Raw genomic sequence first — 22,000 nt, 5'->3', positions numbered from 1 at the left:
TCTCTCAGACCAATATTAGATCTCAGACCCTTAAACCACTACATTCTATCAGAACATTTTCACATGGTCACTCTTCAGGATGTTATTCCTGTTTTACTAATAGGAGACTTTATGACAGCCCTAGACAATGCCATTCATCCTGCACACAGAAAATACCTAAGATTTGTTGTAGCAGGAAAACATTACCAATTCAAAGTGTTACCCTTCTTAGTCACAACTGCTCCCAGAGTATTCACAAAATGCCTTCCAGTAGTGGCAGCACATCTCAGAAGAAAACAAATTAATGTTTTTCCTTATCTGGACGATTGGCTCATAACGGCCAATTCATTCCATCAGTGTCAAACAGATACACAAACTACAATACACCTCCTACATTCTCAAGGATTCACCATAAAGTACCTCAAGTCCCACCTTCAACCTCTGCAAAAGCAACCCTACCTAGGAGCTATCCGAAATACACAATTAGCAGTAGCATTTCCCAACCAAAACAGGATCCAAGCTTTTCAAACTTTAATTGCAACATTAAAACAGAACCAGACATACACAGTAAGAACTGTGATGTAACTGTTAGGTCTGAGGGCATCTTGTATTGCCATAGTGCCTAGTGCCAGACCTCGTATGCATCCTCTTCAACAGTGTCTCGCTCGTCAGTGGTCTCAGGCACAGGGTCAAATGGAAGATCTAGTGTTGGACCGCCAGACTTAACTCTCTCTACATTGGTGGAATACCACAAACCTCTTAAAAGGACGGCCATTGTAGACCATGTGCCTCCGATTACTCTCACAACAGATGCCTCAAACAATGGGTGGGGAGCTCATCTCCTCAACCTAACAGTTCAGGGAATATGGGACGACACTCACCGGTCTCTTCATATCAATTACCTCGAACTGCAAGCAATATTCTTGGCAATTAAGGCATTCCTACCACAACTGCAGCACAGGACAGTGTTCATACGTACAGACAATATGACTGCCATGTACTAATTTCAAAAACAGGGGGGGAAACAATCTTAACAACGGTCCCAGTTAGCACAATTACTGTGGAAGTGGGCGATTCATCACCATTCACATAGTGGCACAATATCTCCCGGGCACAGACAACCAGTTAGCGGACCTGCTACGCAGGACGCATCAACAAACACACTAGTGGGAACTCAACCCAAAAGTCCTTAAACAGTACTTCACAAAGTGAGGAACACCTCAAATAGATCTGTTTGCAACAAAACAAAAAATTCCAAAACTTCACCTCCAGGTACCCACACCCTCAGTCCAAAGGCAATGCTCTATGGATGAGTTGGTCAGGGATATTTGCTTATGCTTTTCCCCCTATCCCACTCTTACCATTCCTAGTACAAAAGATAAAACAATCTTCCCTCAACATGATCTTAGTAGCCCCTACATGAGCACGTCAACCATGGTACACAACACTTCTGGAACTCTCAGTTGTTCCTCATCAAAAACCTCCGAACAGACCAGACCTTCTAACACACAAACAGGGACAAATAAGTCATCCAAATCCGAATCACTCAACCTAGCGATATGGCTTCTGAAGTCACAGAATTTGGATATTTACATTTACCACAAGAATGTATGGATATCCTAAAACAAGCATGCAAACCTACCACTCGACCGTGTTATGGAGCAAATTGGAAATGTTTTGTTTGTTACTCTCAAACAAAAACCATTGACCCTCTTCAACTAACAGTACAAGACATTGTACAATATTTATTACATTTCCAAAAGGCAAATTTAGCCTACACATCTATTTGTTTACATTCAGCCGCTATAGCTGCAGATCTGCAAAAAAGGCAACATATTTCATTGTTTAGAATTCCAGTTATCAAAGCATATATGGAAGTACTAAAAATAATAATTCCACCAAGGATTCATCTAGCTCCATCTTGGAACTTAAACATTGTACTCACAAGACTCTTGGCTCCACCATTTGAGCCACTATATTCATGCCTATTACAATACCTTTCATGGAAAGTAGCATTCTTAATTGCTATCACATCTCTCAGGCGTGTTAGTGAGCTCCAGGTACTAACCTTAGAAGAACCCTTCTTTCAGGTTCACAAAGAAAATATTTTATTAAGAACAAATCCAACATTTCTTCCAAAAGTCATTCCACAATTTTATATTAATCAAACAACAGAACTGCAATTTTTCTTCCCAAAACCAGATTCAGTAGCAAAAAGAGCTCTACATACTCTAGAGATCTTATGTACCACTTAGACAGAACAAAACATTTTAGGAAAACAAAACAACTTTTTGTGGCTTTCTCACAACCACATAAAGGAGACCCAGTATCTAAAACAACTATAACAAGATGGATAGTCAAATGCATTCAAACTTGCTATACTTAAGCTAAAAGACAATTACCTGTATCACCTAGAGCACATTCCAATGGGAAAAAGGTACATCTATGACTTTTCTAGGCAACATACAAATGGCACATATTTGTAAAGCAGCAACAAGGTCGACACCATACACCTTTACTAAACATTATTGTGTAGACGTCTTTGCCAGACAACAGGCAAATGTTGGACAAGCTGCACTTAAAACCCCTACACACTAGCCACCACTTCATGGAGGGACTGCTTTACAGTCTATGCTATCTACAGCTACAAATGCCATTGAATGGAAAATATTACTTACCAGTAGACATCTATTTGTGGCATGTAGTGCTATAGATTTACATGCACCCTCCCTTATAGTTTGTTTATATATATATATATATACACACATATATATATATATGTGTGTGTGTGTGTGTGTACATATGTGATTACATTGCATGGACATCTTTTATATCTTAATATACTCTTTTCGCTACTTCACTCTCCCGCCAGTGGACAAACAATCTAACAAAGGACTCAATGCCCATGCGCAGTATCACCAAGAGGAAGAGTCACTCGATCCCGTGGCTCGAAAACTTTCTTCAAACAAAAACAAGTTGTACTACTCCGAACCCAACACTAGATGGCGAGCTTATGTACAGCATGTGAATCAACAGCACTACACACCACGAATAGATGTCTACTAGTAAGTAACATTTTCCTTCTACACATTTAATGCCATCTACCATGAAACCTTGCTTAAAGTACTATCAACCAAAAGGTTGTGTATGGAAATGTTTTCCTCCTTAATCTCATCCAAACACCAATTTGTAAAATGGGCTCTTTCTGATTTCCCTTACTAACAATTAAATATGGTGTACTCAAGGCTCCATCCTTTTGACCTCCCTCTTCAATGTCTATGTGAAAAGACTAGGTTCAATGCTATAAAAAGCACACCATACATCTTCACTCAGACAATACACAACTTTATCTCAATTGCAAACCCTGCAAACAAGCTGAGCGTAAACATCTTCATGAAAATAGCAAACTGAATCTCCGTATTCTCCTTGAAATTAAATACTAACAAAAACTGAATTCCTCCTCCTGCACTCCAGAAACGCTTTACCCCACCTGTTCAACATGGTGTTGGGCCAGTATGATGTCTCTACTGCCCTGCTCACGTTTTCCAAACCACTTGAATTACATCACTGGCAAAAATTAAATACGACCCACTATATCTCCAGAATAAACAAAGCTGGCTCCTTTTCTAAGCCCATCTTCAAAGGAAGCTAAAGCTTTCCATTCCTCCATCATGTTTCAAAACAGTGATTCCTTTCTGTCTGTATGGCATTAAAGGTATACCTTTTGGCTTGCCCAAGTAAACAATGGCAAGCCTCGAGGCTGTGCTTCATGCAGCTGCTTGCCTTACCACAGAAATCACATCATATCACACAGTTTCTCATAGATCTCCACTGACGTATCGTACACAAAGCTGTATTTTTTGGCTTTTCAAGTTTTCTGAAGAATAAACTACACATGCGAAAGGTTTAACGAGACACCAGAAGTAAATCTTAGCTGATACTGGAAGTTTTGAAGAAAAAGTGGAAAAACTCTAAACAGCCCTTTTCGAACCACAAAGAATACGTAACCACATTTTCTAATAACTTGAGACTCAACACCAAACAGTGCTTATTTTGAACTGGTGGTGTCCAGTGCTCGGCACCGGTACCTAATTGTCAACATCAGCACTTATGACAGTCTGCCACATGGAGGCGCTGTTTATGTAAATTAGAGACTAGCACAACAGCCGTTTTTTATTAATTCAATCTACATTAAAAAATGACTAATACCTGCTGCCTAAGCCATTCTTATAGCTTTTGGGGTCTTGAATAGTCCGAAAATGTCACACTTGTAGGGTGTGGTGATTAGTGGTTGTGTTAGTTCTGTCATTGCTGTTGCTAGCAGGGGCAATGGGTAGTGCAAGCAGCAGTGGCCTCCTGATGACAGCACTGGCACTAATTTTTCTTTAACAAATTAAGCACTGACACCTCCTACAGCCCAATGAGGAATCTCAGGCCAGCAACGTCAGTTTGGACCACTGAATAAACTTTCAAGAGCAAGAAACTCAGAAAGATGGAAAGTATGTGACTCTCTGATCCTGATTTTGTGGGGAAAACCCAAATACGTGTGCTTCGTCAAATTTTGAATATCAAGTTATTCAGAACAGCATTTCATTAGACCACGGAATTGATGGTAGTGAACGAGTAATAACAGAGTGATGGACTGTTCAAGACTGGACTCCAGTCGTTCCATAAATCTGGACTCTAACTCAAACAGTACAGTGCTCTGAAGTATCCACGGGGTGATGCAGGATGCTGTATAAACTTCAATAATGGAAATATCAATTTAACAGTTGATCTGTACTTGTCAAATGTATGGGGATGTCCCTGTGGTGCCAGGCAGCACTTTCTGAAGACACAACAGTTTTTTGAAACTTGCTCTACATCTGTCTTTGTGTGTGGTAGAATACTTTGCACAGTCTTGTTCCCCAGTAGAGGTGCAGCACCAAAAGTGAATTCTCAGTTATGTGTTCTCCTGATAGAATTAATGCTTAATCAAAAAATGAACATTTCTGTTGGAGAATTCCAAATCTTTCTAGCTAAGTGCAGAGCCGCCCAAAAAGCATCCAAAGTCCATCCAAAATATGGATAACGCGGCTTGTGGTCTAGCAACTATTATATCTTGGAAGATGATAGATTTTAATATTACATGAGATCCTGGGCCCTTTAAGACTTAGCATGCCAGTGTGACTGAGGGTGGAACACTATGAAATTCCAAAATAGTTTCTCAGTTCTAGTTAGTCTTGCAGTGGATCATAGCACTAGTCAATCATCTGGAGTAAGTGGGACATGGGGACTACCAGATGACGTTGTTTAATTTGATCTGTTGACTCAGATGTTGTCTTTTTCCATTAATACATGTTTGTGATATTACTTGCTTGAAGATCAGAGACCTTCGCCATAATTGTAGCCTTCCAGGTTAAAGAAACCTTACACAAGTATCTCACAGATGTGTTGGAATCATAGAATCAGAACCTCATTAGGATAATTTGTGTTATCTTAATTCCGGCAAAAGGGCCACCCATTACCAACCAGCAGGTATTGCCAATTACAAGGAAGGCTCATGAAAACAGGGAAACCAGCCATCAGCAAATTCTGCCAGCAGTACGCCCTGCTAGGGAACCACGATGGATGGGTGAGCCCTGACTGGCGTTCGGGTGTCACTAAGAAAATGAGGTCCTAAATGACCCTTGTTAGCACACGCAGCTAATATCGATTTGGCATTATGTTTCTGGTTATGAAAATTGATACAGTGAGCAGGATTACCTGGGACTCAAATTTTTGAAGATTTGTGTTTTTCAGGTAGTATTTTCTAGAGATGGTACTCACCTTTTTGATACATGATTGGTACATAAATATTAAAGCTTTATGATATTTTCTTGCTATATGCTGAGCAGGGGGCACGGAGCTGTTAACAGTCATCATCTTTTATACTTGATCTGTGATACATTATCCTGGCAGCCAATAACTATCAAAAAGAGCCCCATTTGCAGCTTTCCCCTTATCATATGCTGATCTTACCTTAAACCTATAGCCTCTGATGCAGCTGTGAAAGCAACAGTGTATCTAATACAGACTGTGACTGACCTGATAAGAAATGATGTTTCAACTTTCAAACTAGCCTCAAAGCTCCAGGAGCAAGTAAACATGGGAGCACATTCCATTTGCAGTGTGTCAGCAACAACTCCCTTCAGCAGGGATCAAGGGTTCCGCCGAAGGGTGGCACGATACCCTACTCTTTCGCAGAATGCTGTGATTTTTAATACCCAATTGTGGATATGCAGTGTTGCTACCTAATCCCAAAGTATGATAGATGACGATTATCTTGCCACCATTAACACACAGTGCGACAAGACACCTGCACCGCAATCTTGAACAATGAAGCAGCAGCATCACAAGCCGTGGGAATAAAAAATACACTGCAAAGGCAAAAAAACTGGTTGCACAAAGGCTAGGCCTGCATAGTCTCTGTGTGTTTGTGCATATGTATATTTGCACAAATTAGCATAATAAAGCCAGACGTCTCAGCTTTGCCAATGTGTTTGAGGTCTCTTTATTTTACCATTTCCATCTCTGATTTAGCATGGGGTGTCTTAAGGTCAGAAGTTTGAAAAGAAGAAAGAAGAGGATTGACCAATTCAATCTGAGAGGTTTAGAGATTTATATGTGTTGTTTTGTTACAGAACTCAGGTGCAGGTACAGCCCTTATCATGTGTAGGCATGGTGCAATACAAGGTAGTTTACTGTCCGACGGAAATGGTTTGAGGATGAATATATTGGTGCCTTCCTCTTTGTCCCAGTGGAGATTGAAATCTTCCCGGAACATCGAATCACAGAAGAAGGAGAAATGATTAGTGCTCTAATCAAGAAAAACATAAATAAAGCACTTGTGAGTGGCGTAAGATCCTCAGACGATGAGTTTACTGAGTTAATCAATTTGCGTTTAAATTACTCATTGTGGATGAAGGCTTCTTTCCACCAGTATTTTCTGTTCTTTTGAGATGGAGGATGTTGCATCCCACAGGTACGATAGAGGGATGGCGGTCAGCAGAACCATTTTCCATGAGTGCAGTCATCATGATTGAGTGTAGATGTGGAAACTGCATTAGAGACCTCAGATCTACTTCAGGAAGGTAGCTGTGATGTGATTTGTACAATATAGGTCTCAGGGATGAGAGGAGGAACTTTTCTTCTTGAGTAGATTGATCTTTATGTTTATGACGGATAGCTCTGGAGACTGTAATAACAGGCTCTGTTATGGGATCTATGATCAGAGAGTATTCAGGTACATGGGATTTGTTCGAGGTATTGTGTGTGGTGAAATTCTCCAAAGTACTGGAGTTCAAGCGAGGTTCAGCAGGTTTAGGAATCAGTCCCTGGGAGAGGAGTGCTTGTGGAATAGAGATGAAAATCGTGGTTTGCAGACTTTGTACCACATATTGCATGTGATCTCACTTTAATTTGATGCTAAGCAATTCTATCTGAAGAGTTTTGTGCTCTGGTCAGTAGTAGGTGGTTGTAATTAATTATGAGTTGAGTAATCTCACATCTCAAATGAACCATGTCTATAGTTGGTTAAGCCCGTCTGAGCAAAGTCAGTGGGCTGGACTGAGAGATTGGCTGAATGAGTAGACTTTTTGAAGGAGTGGTGCACTGCTACTGGAAGGAAGTGGGTTTGTTCACTGTGGTGTACTTTGGTCTGTGCCGGTAGAGGAGTAGCATTGTTCAAGATAATGGTCCTGCCTGTTTTGAATCATGATGCTGTTATGCTGCCTGGGGTAATTTCAAGAGGGGCATCTGAGTGATAATAGGAAGATGGTGAAATGGAAGAGGATGAACTAGTGCCATAGTCAGTTGGGACTGACGGCATATCACATCGTTGTTAAAGTCCCTACTCATGGTAGAAACCTTTAGGGCCTTTAAACAATATGCTTAAGGTACGGAGTTGGATACCCAAGGCTCTAATCAAGAGCATCTTATTATGATTCAGGGTAATGGTGCTGCTCTCATTTCTGGTTATTGTAGTCTGAGATAATAGATATTTCCTCTGGGACTAAAACTGGTAGAATATTGACCCAAAGGGGTGCATCCTTAGCAAAAATAAGAAAGGTCAGTTTTAATGGAGCGTAATCTGTGACTATAGTACTTGTCACTAAGATTACCATGTTGTTCCTTAAGAATCGGGGCTTGAGGTTCTTGACGTTTTGCATAGACCAGGAGGCTCTCTGAGGTGCTGTTGCATACATCCTGGGGCGGTCCCAATTAACAGGATCTCTGTTTGTTTTGTGTTGTTGGCCATAATAGGAAAATGCAAAAACACGTAGGATATTGATTTTGAGAAGCAAATTTAGTATGACAAAATGCAGTGAACATCTGTTGGGTATCATCTCTTAAAGAGAGAAAATGTCACATTGAAATGTCACTTTAGGTGAAAAAGATTTGTAACTACATGACCTCACGTCTGGTTGACAGTACATGGAAGTACAAAACCACCCTTGGTGCTTCGTCAGCATGATTGTGGAAAATATTTAGAGGGGCAGATCTCATTTCCATGCAAAAATACATTTAGGTGAAAAGTTGCTATTGGACGAAAAGTATGCAGAACAGTAACATTATAATTAAATACACCACACCACCTATACCCACACTTGACATGCACACAGGATATCATAGCTAGGTTCTAGGTTCCACGTAATAGTGGAACTTTACACATGAGGACCAGTAGGATATGAACATTCGCTCACTAACTCAGATTTAAAAAAAAGTCCAGTCACACCATCAATCTCAAAACATAGTATGCTGCTACCACCACTTTACTTTGTACACCCACAACAGTAAATATAGTTACATTATATGCACTCTGTGATCTGCACGGTGCACGTGCTTTGCAGCAGGCATATTAACCCTCTACGCTACTTTATGATGAATAAAAATTTCATAAATGTTATCTTTGTTGGAGGCAAGAAATGCTGCAGCAGGTGCTTTTAAATCCATTATATATTTGAAATTGCGGCGCCCCCGAAGTCGGCGCCCCGATCAGTGGCACCGGTCGCACCGCCCTAGAACCGGCCTTGCCTACAGTTCGCAGGATATGAGGGGCTGTGGGGGGAGGCCGTAGAGGGCACACTGAAACGTATAAGGTGGGCCAAAGACTAATTCCACAGCATTTAGAAGGTAGGCAACAGAGGAAGTTAAGACCTGTGCTGCCTGCTAGCCTGTTGCTCACCCTCCTTTTCCTGGATCAGCGGCAGCGGAGTGCCAGAAAAAAGAGGGCAGCACAGTTTTTTTTAAGCTACAATTTTTCAGGCAGTTTTTTAAAAATCACGAGGTTTTTGCAAAAGTGAGTGACTGTTTCGCTTTTTTTTATTTACAAATTGCAAAATTACTGTGGTTGCTCAATGGGATCCATTTCTTGTCTGTAAAAACGCGGCTACTGTGTTTGTAATGTCTGCTATTCCACAGCTAGAAACAAATGTTTCTGACTCTGCATGTCTGATGTGGAATCCCATGTCCCACCCTGGGGTTGCCTACAATAGTTATTGTGAGTTACTACTGCGCGCGTGCAGTTCACAACACAATAGTAACAAAGGTTTTCTTACATATTAACACAATGTAGGCATTACCATCAGTTTGGTATAGGAAGATGTTTTTTACTTCTCATCAGCTATCAAAATGTACTACAATTATGTAAAAGGAGGCAGAGGATTAGGGGACCAGATGTTATGAAGGGAATCAGTGCAACATATGGCATCTTTAAATGATAACCCACGGTAGAGCCCTGCAGGGAAGATGTCGGGAGTCATCAGATCTTTGTGCGGTTGCGAACATAGCACCTCTTTTCCTGAAGAGTGAAAGGCAAGCAATCCACTAAACGTCAACAGCTCCTGAGGCCCTGCCCCCACCCGAAGTTCCTGAGCCCCACAGACTCACCCAGGCTACAGTGTATGTCATAGACACCAGGAGCCAGATGTACTGTTTACTGCTCTCAAAACACTGGTCACAATTTGCAACCAGTAAATAATTTTCCGAAGGTACTTACATATAGGTCTCTTGAGAAAATTAAGAGTGGGTTGCAATCTGTCCTACCTCATTTAATACTCATTAGGTGGGTTGCAAATTTTGACTGGGGCTGATTGAAAGCCATCGCTGGGATCATGGTCTGCGGGCTACAGCAGATGTGTCTGTGATTGCTTTTTAATAAAGTAAACTTTTTTTTCCTAAAATGCAGCTCGTTTACCTTAACAGAATATGGGACTGCGTTTATAAAGAAAAGAAAAGCTTAAGTTTTTTTTCAAAGTTTAAGTTGGCAGTAGCCCTTGACTATTGCCTTCTGCCCAACCGTTGTTCTTGTAACATTCACCACATCACTTTGGGGAGCATAAACTGTTCAATGATTTGAAACCGCTATTTGTTTTATACATATGAATATGAATTACTATTTGGAAGAGACCCCTACAATACTGGTAAAGCAATTCTCTATTAATTTGTAAACTTATTCTAAGAGTCCCAAAAATGTCACCAACTCCTAGAATGGGTGTGACACAGAATGTACATTTAGCTCCAAGTGAGGCTCTGGGTCTTCTTTAATGAACCAAAGGGTTTCTACCATCCTTTATTTCTGGTGGGTTTTAATATTTATTTTCTGATAAGCCAAATGCTGACCTACCTTGAGGATTTGAGCTAAAAACATTTTACAAACTCAGATGACATGTTTTGGGCAGCCAAGACGTGTCTCTACAGAGCAATGCTGGCAATATGTACTGCTATACCATCCATCAAATAACATGTGCTAGTCTTTATGTTCAACTAACCAGTTACAGCATTACCGCTGCAAAGATAAATATAAAAACTGACCTTGTGATTTCTGTTCCTTAGGGTTATTCATGATTATTTAAGTGGAGTACCATTTGCAGATTATCAGGAGAGCAATTATTTCTCACGATTTGTGCAGTGGAAATGGTTGGAAAGGTGAGTTCAGTATATGAATTAGTTAACTTGGTAACAGTTTCTTTAAGATGTTTTGAACTGGGTGTACAGTCGTACACCATGCAGGAGCATGCTTACTGGGCTTTGAAAATCAGTGGATGTCCAAAAGTGTAGATAAAAATGTTACCTTCGTTTTATTTTGTTTTTTTACGATGAATGCAATGTAATGTAAAAGTGAAGACAAATCTATGGGTAATCGATTTCAGTTGGCCTTTACCTATTCATGTGGACTATGCCATTTTGTATATTTTAACGTTTCTTTCTATGAATTATATGCAAATGATGTTACAAAAAGACTTTGGGGGTCATTCCAACCCTGGCGGTCATCGACCGCCAGGGTGGATGACCACGGAAGCACCGCCAACAGGCTGGCGGTGCTTCCCTGCCCATTCTGACCGCGGCGGTAAAGCCGCGGTCAGAAAAGGGGATCCGGCGGTTTCCCGCCGGATTTCCCCTGTCTGGGCTGAATCTCCATGGCGGCGCTGCAAGAGATTCCGACCCCCTTCCCGCCACCCTGTTTCTGGCGGCCCCAGCATGCATAGCAGACAGTGAAAATCGCGACGGGTGCAACTGCACCCGTCGCACCCCTGCAACACCGCCGGCTCCATTCGGAGCCGGCTTCTATGTTGCAGGGCCTTTCCCGCTGGGCCGGCGGGTGCTCCTTTGGTGGGCGCCCGCCGGCCCAGTGGGAAAGCCAGAATGGCTTCCGCGGTCTTTTGACCGCGGAGCGGCCAAATGGCGGTGACCGCATGGCGGGCGGCTACCGCCGCGGTCAGAATGACCGCCTTTGTCTGGTACATTCGAATGCTGTATTGCTCTTTCCTCTTGCATTTTTAGGTCTGACCTGAAATGACAGTTTTAGCTGCCTTGCCAGTCTCATGTTTTCCAAAAAAAATCATAAAATATATCCATATTCAGGACTTTTAGTCAATCCTCTTTGCCAGTCTTGCTGCTCCAGTCTTCTCCAAAAAATGTTCCCACTTACAGCAGTGCACAGTAGACCACTTGGTCAGCCCCTTCGGCCACTGGATACCTTCGCTTTGAGGGACTGCTTTGTACTTATGCACATGTATGCATCGACCTAAAAATATGTGAAAGCAATTGTATTAGCCAAAGACTGCTAGTGCCTATTTATGTTAGTGTGTCATCACTCACTTTATTAAAATCAAGAAGTATTACAGAAATCTGCATTATTGACTCATTATCATAAACAAGCTTAAATCATTAAAATATCAAATGTGTGTATGTAGATGTGTATGTTGAAGCAACACCTTGTCAGCTCTGTGAAGGCTATTGAGCCAATGAGGAAGCCCACATTTCTTTGAAGTCTAAAATACTCAGCCAGACCCTCACATGACTGAGCCAGAGCCAGGAACCAGCGGGATCCAATCCCAGGATCTCCTGAAGACCTGCATTGTAGATGGCAAGTTCAGGTGTGGAACACAATCTTGTCCAGTACAGTAAAGGTCTAGATTCAATAACATATTCACTTTTCTGTATACCCAGGTCAAAACATAACTGACATAATGGTGAGCTTTGGGACAAATTAACTAGTGATCTTGCAAATATTTTCTCTCTTAAGATTAGTACATTCATGTTTTCAAATCCAAACTTTCTGTACCATACATTGCAGCTTAATGAATCTTTGCTATGTAGATCTCTAAAGCTGGAGGGCCAGATTTAATAAAGGATGCTCTATGGGTCGTTAAGATTGCTGCGCCTCTATGGAGCATTGTAGTCCTGCACTTCTCAATGTGTGGTTTCCAGATAAACTATTGTCAATTCCAATCTCTAAATACTCAAATATGGAAACCTTCTCCAAAGAGATTTCATCCAGGTTAATGCTTCCTCTAAATGTTTTGTGCAGGTTCAATAACATACATTTAGTCTATGGGATATGGATTTCTAATCTCTTAAAATGGTAGCCACTTCGAAAACTAACCAGCAAATTCTAGACACCCGTGGGGGTTCATGAATTTAGGATGGAATCCTCGCCAAAATGTGGGACTCGAATTGGCACATCATTTAGTTTGGGTGAATCATGTATACAGCTCGTTAGTTTGTTACCCAGGTTGTTAATAAACAACGATAAGAGAGTAGGGGCTAGCATGCATCCCTGCCGGACTTCCCTGCACATCTGGATGCGTTCAGTTATCGCCCTTTCCCATCCCCATCTGACATAGGCGTAGCTGTTGTTGTGGAACCTAGTTATTATGGTGAGTAAAGGCACCAGTTCTCCCAAGGACTTGACGGATTCCTACAGCTTCGTCCTGGGAACCAGATTGAATGCACCCCTCAAGTCCACAAAAGCCACATATAAGTGATCTTTCTTAATCATTATACACTTCCAAAAGATAAGCATTAACCTGAAGACTTGATCGATAGTGCTGACATTGGCTCTAAGGCCCGCCTGTGTATTTGATATCAGAGTATCTTCCACACACTTGTCCAACCTATTCAAACTTCTGCAGGTTAGCAAGTAAAGTCACTGTCCTATACTTGGGATGGCCCTGTCACCCTTCTCATAAATGGGTATAATGATAGCTCCGCACCAACAGTAAGGTATAGCCCCACCCACCAGATTGTCATTTGACAATAAATGAATATATAATGCCCAAACTTCCATGTCTATGTTTCATGTCCAGGTGCCTTGTCATGTTTCAGTGACTCAATGGTCTTCTTGGTATCTACTGGAGAGAAGGTAATTTTAAGTGTATCGCCCAATTTGGTGTCACATAAATACTGATCAACTGAATCTATTTCAACATAATCGTTGCTATGTGATTATGAGCTAGTGAAATTTGCACCCACTAATTAGCATGGATGTTATGGTCCGTTCCAAAATTACCATCTCGACTACCAAGGGCTATAATGCGCCTAAAGCGTGACATATCTCTCCCTTTGGAGGCTTGGGGTAGTTGTGCCCAATAAGCTTTGTCCCAGGCCCTCTTACTAGCTGCTAGCGTTCAATTATAATGACTTCTGGCCAATCTTGTCTAATTTGGGTTACAAGCTCCGACTGCCAAGGATAGTTGCCTTTTTACTTTCCTACATTCACCATTGCACACCGTGTGGTGACTGTTTCCTTCCCACCCTATTTTCAGTGATTCTATAAAACATTCTTTTAGTGAGTTAAACATTGAAGTTTGGATCACTCAATAGGGGCGTCCCTGAAAGGTAAACAAACAAAAGGAGCTAGAGCAGAACAAAAAAGATTATAGATTTTTGTAAGGAGTTCCTCATTGCCGAGCACTCTAGGCCATTTCACAGAGGTGAGCCTCTCTTCCTCCAACTATTTCAATTGTGACAATGGTGCCCTGATCAATGTTTGAAAGCATCCCATAATATATGTGGTCAAGTATCCAGGAGGGCAAAATAGTTCTTGATTGCATCATAACTTGTGGCTCTGTTCAATAGGTCTCTAAGGATTCACAGGTTTAACTACCAGTGGTGAGGCCCATGGGTCTGCGATAGCCTGCCCTCCAAGCGAGTTCATAGTGGGTGTAGTCTAAGATGGTGATATCGGAGAGTAAGGCAGAGCCTAGGATCCAGGAGGGAGTGTATTTGAAAGAGATAGTTTCTATGAGAGTATGAGTTGCGGACGTATGGGTTAAAGATGTACTCTTTAGGGGTATGGATGCAGATATCGCCATGCATCCAGAAAACCCAGTCCAGCAATTTCCTTCTTGAAGAGGGCTGACATTGCCCATGTTTTCCCGGTAAGAGTTTGTATTCCTATCCATGTCAAGGTTCCACATCAAGTTGAAATCTCCTCCAACAAAAAGGTCCTCCTGAGCATCACACAGTTGTTCCCTCAAGAGAGGTGTCTTGTGCTATGCTGGCGGCATAAAGATTTAGGACAGTGTTGTGTTGTGGAATTCTCGGCATGCGTGCATGCTGAGAATTCTACATTCGAAGAGGGGCGGTTGGAGCCGGATGACGGGAAGGACCGGAGGTGGGTGAGGGATCGTTTTCGTGCCTACGGACTTTAATACAATAAATACACTTAAATTATACAAGTAACTTGAATCGCTCATCATTACATTGGCGTTGAGCGCCTACCTCCACCTCCATATCACCGAGGCAAGGAGAAGTCAGAGAGTTGAACCCGCAATCCTCAACAGACGACGGCTATCTGTTCTTCAGGTGAAAATCGGACTGATTTATGCATAAAAATGAATACGTTGTCACCACGAAAGTGACGCTTATATACTTTGAGGTGTATTGAAAACTGGTATGCGGCAAAACAATTCCAATGCAATGCCAATGTTGGAGTAACCCCCACCGCCTGTAAAGAAATCGTCAAACGACGTGGTGACCATCTTGGGGGTAGGAAATACAAGTTTAAATTATATCCTTGGAACAACCCCCACCACCTGTAAAAAGAACCTTCAAATAACGTGGCGGCCATCTTTGGAGTAGGAAATAGGATTCATATTCTTGAAGATTGGACACCTTACATATCATGCTGGAAATTCCTTTGTATTTCCATTACTAGAATTACTTTTAAATAAAAGACTAATTATAGAACAAACAACATACTTGTACACAGTTCATTAGGTGTCTGATATTTACATTGTAAATTACCCATGGCCACCAATACGCAAATTATAGTGCCACCTCCGCCGTTTCTTGCACAACCAGGAAATCCACCTATTCCTTGGGATGAATGGATTGACATTTTTGAAAATTATTTGGTGGCACTGGATGGCCAGGTTTTGAGACTATCGAGAAAAAAAGCCATTCTTTTAAGTACTATTGGACAGGAAGGTCAACGCATATTTAAGTACTTACCTCAAACATTAGGACAAGATGGTCAACCGGAAACGGATGTATACAAGGAGGCGAGGAAAAGACTGGAAAAAATATTTTCAAAAGATGTCAACATTGTCATGGCGAGACATAAATTTTATACTCCGCCTCAAAGATCAGAGGAGAGCATCAACGAATTTGTTACAAGGCTGAGAGAGTTATCCACCAAATGCCAATTTGGTGTGATGACTGAAGAATTGATGCGTGATCAATTAATCGTTCAGTGTCATAGCAAAAAAATACAGAAGAGGTTATGGGCAGCCAAAAATCCATCCTTGAAGGATGTCATTGATATAGCAAAAGTCGTTGAACAATCCGAATATTGTATGAGGGAGATGGAAAAGAAAGAGAGGGTGTTCAATGACAGTTCTGATACAAATACAAGTTGTGTTATGAAAGAAGGCAATGACGTTTTGGCACGTACGAAAAGTGTGCGTATGTTCAAGGGTGACTAAGAATAACAATGTGAACAAAACTTACGGTAAAATGTGTACAAGATGTGGGAGTAAGTTTCACAATGCAGACTCAAAATCGTGCTTTGCTTTGGGTAAAGACTGCATGAAATGCGGCAAAAAGGGGCATTTTGCACACATGTGTAAGACTAGTGGAAAGTCTAGGGTAGGTGTCATACATCAAGATTGTATAGAGGAGGGTGAAGAAATAGATAGAGTTTTGTCCATAGAGAACACTGGTCAGGAGAAAAGCAGTATACATAGACCTCCCAGACCGACGGCAAATTTCATAGTGTGTGGGAGAAAGGTACGACTGATGATTGATTCTGGTTCTCTATACACAATTGTGCCCAAGAGTTTATTAGTTAAAGAATGGCCCAATGTGCGTCTTCTACCAAAAGATATCAATCCTGGTTGGTATCAAGGTGAAAAAATAGATATAATTGGTTTCATGTTGGCCAAGATAGGCTTTGGTGAGAGACAAATTGAGGGAAAGGTCTATGTGGCCACTAGTGGTCCACCAATTCTGGGTTGGCATCACCAGTATAATTTACACATAAGATTGGATCCTAGGACAGATGATAGGGTCATGATGTTACAAGACAATACCCTAGGTAACATATTAGAGGAATACAAAGAGGTTTTCACCTATAAAGTAGGAGAACTTGAAGAGTATACACACAAGATCATGTTAAGGAAAGATGCAGTTCCTGTGCAACATAAGTTGAGGAAGGTCCCTATCAAGGCAAGGAATGAAGTAAAAAAAATGATTTGTGATATGGTACAAGAGGGCATCATAGAACGAATTGAAACATCAAGTTGGTTCTCCCCGGTGGTTATCACAAGCAAGCCCAATGGGTCTTTGAGATTCTGTGTCGACCTCAGGTCACTCAACCAAAATATAGTGGTGGATAATTACCCAATATTAACAAATTAATTTTACTTCTGAGAGGTGGAAAGTATTTTTCCAAGTTAGATCTTAGAAGTGCATATCACCAGGTTAGATTGCATGAAGAATCCAAAGTGTTAACAGCATTTATTACTATGGATGGGGTTTTTCAGTTTAATAGGATGCCATTTGGGTTGGCCTCTGCGGCAGGTGTGTTTCAGAGAATAATGTGTGATGTGTTTGAAGGGGTTGATAACGTGTTGTACTTTCAAGATGACATCTTAATTTTGGGGGAAACTTTGGAAAAACACAACCAAGTACTGAAGTGTGCATTGGAAAGAGTTATGAGAGCAGGCCTTATGCTAAAAAGAGAAAAATGTAAATTTTTAATTAAAGAAATTGAGTATTTGGGATACACCCTCTCAGAACGAGGAGTAAAGCCAATGAGGAAGCTTTTGGAGGCCATTGAAAAAGTTCCATCCCCCCAGGACAAAGAACAATTAAGATCATTCATGGGACTCATTGAGTACTACTCCAAATTCATAAAGAATTTTGCTGACAAAACGGAAAGTATAAGAAAACTTTTACGCAAGGGGCAAAAATTCCAATGGGAAGATGAACAAGAAATTGCCTTTCAGAACACAAAAAAAGAAATGTGTGAAGCTCAAGTATTGGTACCTTGCAATGATGAAGCTAAAACTATTATAACAGTGGATGCGAGTGCAATTGGCCTGGGAGCTGTGCTTTCACAGAATTCTGACAAAGGAGAAGAGACTGTGGCATTTGCCTCATGATCATTGACCAAATCAGAGTGGAATTACTCGGTCATTGAGAAAGAGACATTGGCTGCCTCGTAGGGCATTGAGTATTTCAGAACTTGTATTTGGGGACGTAAGATAACATTGCGCACTGGTCATAAACCATTGTTGAGGGTACTGTTACCAGGGGGGGCTAACAAGGTGTCTCCATGTCTGGCCAGATTAGCTGCAAGGTTACAGGAGTATCAGTTCACTATTGAATACATCCCTGGATGGCGTAACGTTCAGGCAGATTGTCTATCTCGCTTGCCATTGAATTGGCAGGAGGTAAATAGACAACGTATACAGGAGTATGAAAGCGAAGGTGCGGTTGCAAGTGTTGAAGACGTGCTGGAATGTGCTCAAGGCGTGGTATCGCGTGAGGATTGGTGTGAGGAAATGGAGAGAGATGAGGTGATGAAGGGCGTTATTAATTTAATTGTTAGTAGAGAAAGGAGAGAGAGTACATTGAACCCTCAGATTCGACCCTATGCGAAGATTCTGGAAGAGTTGTCTCTTGTTACGAGGAACATTGTGGTGAGGGGTGACAGGTTTGTCCCTCCGGTGGGTGTAAGATACAAGCTGTTTAGATTGTCTCACGAAGGTCATTTAGGGCAGACTTTAACGAAAAAAAGACTAAAGGAAAATGTTTGGTGGCCAGGGATTGATGGTGATGTTAATACTTGGGTTGAAAGGTGTGTTGATTGTGTGGAGAGTGAGAAGAGATTGAAAGTGGGCAAACAAAGTTTATTGTGATCCATACCAGATCCTGGTATAGTGTGGCATACTTTATGCATGGATTTCATTGGACCTTTAAACGGTGTTCCATGGGTTTTGAAGTATGCTTTAGTAATGATTGATGTACATTCAAAATGGTTGACAGTAAAATTTATGAAGGAGAATACTACCAGAACAACTATTAGGATAATGCAGGAAGTATTTCATGAAGAGGGTTGTCCAATGAAACTCATTACAGATAATGGGACACAGTTGGTTTACCATGAGATGGAACGATTTCTCAAACAGACAGGGATACACCATTCCTGTACTGCATTGTACAATCCACAGACACATGGCATGGTAGAGAGGTGCAATCGGATGGTAAAAGGAGTTATCAACATGGCAATAAGGGGTGGCAGGAATGTGCGTACCATGGTGAATGACCTAGTATGGGCATATCGCACTACTGCACACAGCATTACGGGTAAAATACCTTTTGAGAAAATGAGAGGCAGGAAGGCATGCACAAAAGTTAACCCACCTTGGTTGGCATCAGTTTTAGAAGAAGGGGATTCGATCCAAAGAAGTGCAGGGACATCACTGTCGGTTTGGCAAAAGGATATTAAGAAGGGAGATCTGGTGAAAATTAGAATGGCGTGTACAGGAAATAGTTTTATGAAATTCCGGGGACCGTATTTAGTTAGAGATGTACGTGAGTTTCATGTTGTTTTGGAAAATGGTGAACGGTGGAATAAGAGGAAAGTAGCTCTGTATAGCAGAAGCAATGGAAATGGGAAGAGAAAGATGGACTCTGAGAGATGGGTTCCAGATGAGAATAGTGGTTTTTTGCTTATGAGTGATGAGGACCTATTAAATAATAGAAGAGTGGATGTACAGGAGAGAAATGATTCGCAAAATGAACATCAACAAGAGACAGAGATGGAACTACATATGGATATGAATGGAAAAAAATTTCAAACAAAAAGAGTAGGGTTAAGGCCTCGTAAACCTCCAGGATATTTACGTGATTACGTTGCGTAGAGTTGGCTTTGATTTATACTACACATGTAGGTTATCCTTTAAAACATTGTATATAGTTTGTGGTTCTTATAGGATCGTACATCCTATATTGTTTTAATTCTTTGAAATTTGTTTCCCAATATGTTTTTAATGTGCAACCTGTGATTTTAGTATTTATTTATTTATTTATTTTTGTGTTAAGAGAATTCCTTTTCAATCCCTAATTCTGTTATCTATTGTTTGTAAAGGGTGTGGATATGTTGTGTTGTGGAATTTCTACTTTCGAAGAGGGGCAGTTGGAGCCGGACGACGGGAAGGACCGGAGGTGGGCGAGGGATCGTTTTCGTGCCTACGGACTTTAATACAATAAATACACTTAAATTATACAAGTAACTTGAATCGCTCATCATTACAGACGGTTAATAGAGAACACGCATTTTTGGATTTAAGCTCCAAATAGCTGCCTTTTTTAGCTCTAGTTATCCCTAGTGACTGCTGGCCCAAGTATGTTTCACATACTGTGACGACCCTGCTATTTTGCTGGTAGGAGAAACCTGGCATTGATGGGGATATCTAGGGTGTTACTTACAAAATTGATCTTGTGTAAGTAGGCACGTATCTTGGAAATACATAATATCGCAATATTGGTGGAGGAAATCTCTAATAGGAAGTGGCAGGCGGGAAAAATACACAAATTTCAGAATTGCAGGTTTTAGACAGCACAACACAGTAGATTGTATCGGCTCATACAGCAGCTTGATCTCTCTGGTTAGGGACACCTTACAGGTTTGGACAGCAGAACTTTACACCAATCTTTGCGATTAGGGTCTCTGTCAGCACAAGCAGTTCCAACTCCAAGATTAGTTTTGAAAATATGCTGAGAAATAAAATAATTGGTTCACAAACATAAGTTTGTAAACGTTAGATATCAAGTCTTCGTTTTTCATTTAAATACTCAGATCTCCTGTACAAATGTTTGTCATTTTCATTAAGTACTCACATGTACTGCTGTCAAATGTGGGCTGATTCTGGCATGCATGTCCATGTCTAACCAGCGCATACTGGTGATGTCCACCATATGCTAGTGCCAATATTATACCAGGGTTGAGCATCATCATTCTGTTAGTGGCCACAGTGTTCTTTAAAATACTGTTGTGTTGTTTATCATGAAGGAGAGCACCATAGTGCAGTAGATTTACATAATATGCCAAACGTTACTCCCATAATACGTGGGCTAGAATTATATCAGAGGTGGACACTATCAGGTCATGCAGATCCACAATATGTGAAGAATCTCAGTCTTTGTTCCAGAGGAAGCTATATACCAGTGGCATGCGCCATCATGGCATGGATGCTCTCAACCAGGGTCGGCTTTAGGGCCGTGCGAGCGGTGCGACCGCACCGGGTACTGAACTGGATTGGGGGACTCTGTGTTTAGCAATAACTTACAAACCTTGTGATTTAAAAGCACCTGCTGAAAGGTTCCTTGTTAGTCCAGCCTTCAGGAAACAATAAAAATGTCAAGATACCTCTTGTGATTAATGTTCCTGCTAGGGAGAGAGATGGGAGTTTTGTCTAGCGGCTGCTTTGGCTCGCCGTAAAGAAGCGTAGAGGGTTTATATGTCTGCTGCAAAGGACAAAGCTATATGTTATGTGGCTAGCTGAGTGGATTAATAAATCCAGCCTGTACAAGCAGTTTAAAACAAATGAATGTGTGTGAAAGGGGGGCTATTGAGAGATGATGGGCCCATTTGCCCGGTGGAAGTCAGTGAATCCGAGGAGGTGGTCGTCATGGGATGTGGGGTGCGAAAAAAGACTATCGCACAAGACCAGCGCAAAAAGCTGGCCCTGCTCTCAACAGCCAGGAAATACTACCTTTCTACCAAGGCCAACATATTACCAAGGGAACACCATCATGCCACAAATCACTACCCCCATAACAGGAAGAGTAAAGTTATACCAAGGGTGGGCATCTTCATTCCAAGGATGCCCTCAATAGGCCAAGTATTACCATTATACCAAGACCGACATTATATCACGGGTGGGCACATTACATTCACACTATTACAATATATCACACACGCACAAACCCACTGCAGGAGGCAAGGTGTTTTAAATTGACTGTAAGGCTCCTGCTTTGGGCCAGATAATACTCCTCTTCTCGATTCCCACTACGAGGCAGGCCCTGTGGCTGCAGAAAAGGTATGATAAGCAGCTCAGGGTCTGTAATACAGCCACCCATCAGGTGGCCCTATACCTGGCACATGTCCTCGACCCACCATAATAAGAGACTAACTGATGCACACATCCATATTTTGTTTTCAACTTGGAGATGTGCAGAGTTCATTCTGAAATGTTTCTTATCA

General features: G+C 41.4%; 1 protein-coding gene across 2 annotated transcripts in view; it reads left to right on the top strand.

Annotated features, from left to right (window-relative positions):
* Positions 1-22,000, top strand: part of GRK4 (G protein-coupled receptor kinase 4) — a 327,289-nt gene that overhangs the window by 232,210 nt on the left and 73,079 nt on the right. For both annotated transcript variants that reach the window (XM_069203507.1, XM_069203503.1), the window contains one exon: positions 10,834-10,926. In XM_069203507.1, the coding sequence (XP_069059608.1) occupies positions 10,834-10,926 (93 nt within the window). The remainder of the gene's footprint in view (positions 1-10,833; positions 10,927-22,000) is intronic.

This window comes from Pleurodeles waltl, chromosome 1_2 (assembly GCF_031143425.1).
Source record: "Pleurodeles waltl isolate 20211129_DDA chromosome 1_2, aPleWal1.hap1.20221129, whole genome shotgun sequence".
Lineage (NCBI taxonomy): Eukaryota > Metazoa > Chordata > Amphibia > Caudata > Salamandridae > Pleurodeles > Pleurodeles waltl.
Note: the sequence above shows the minus strand (reverse complement) of the source record. Positions and strands in the feature narration are given on the sequence as shown.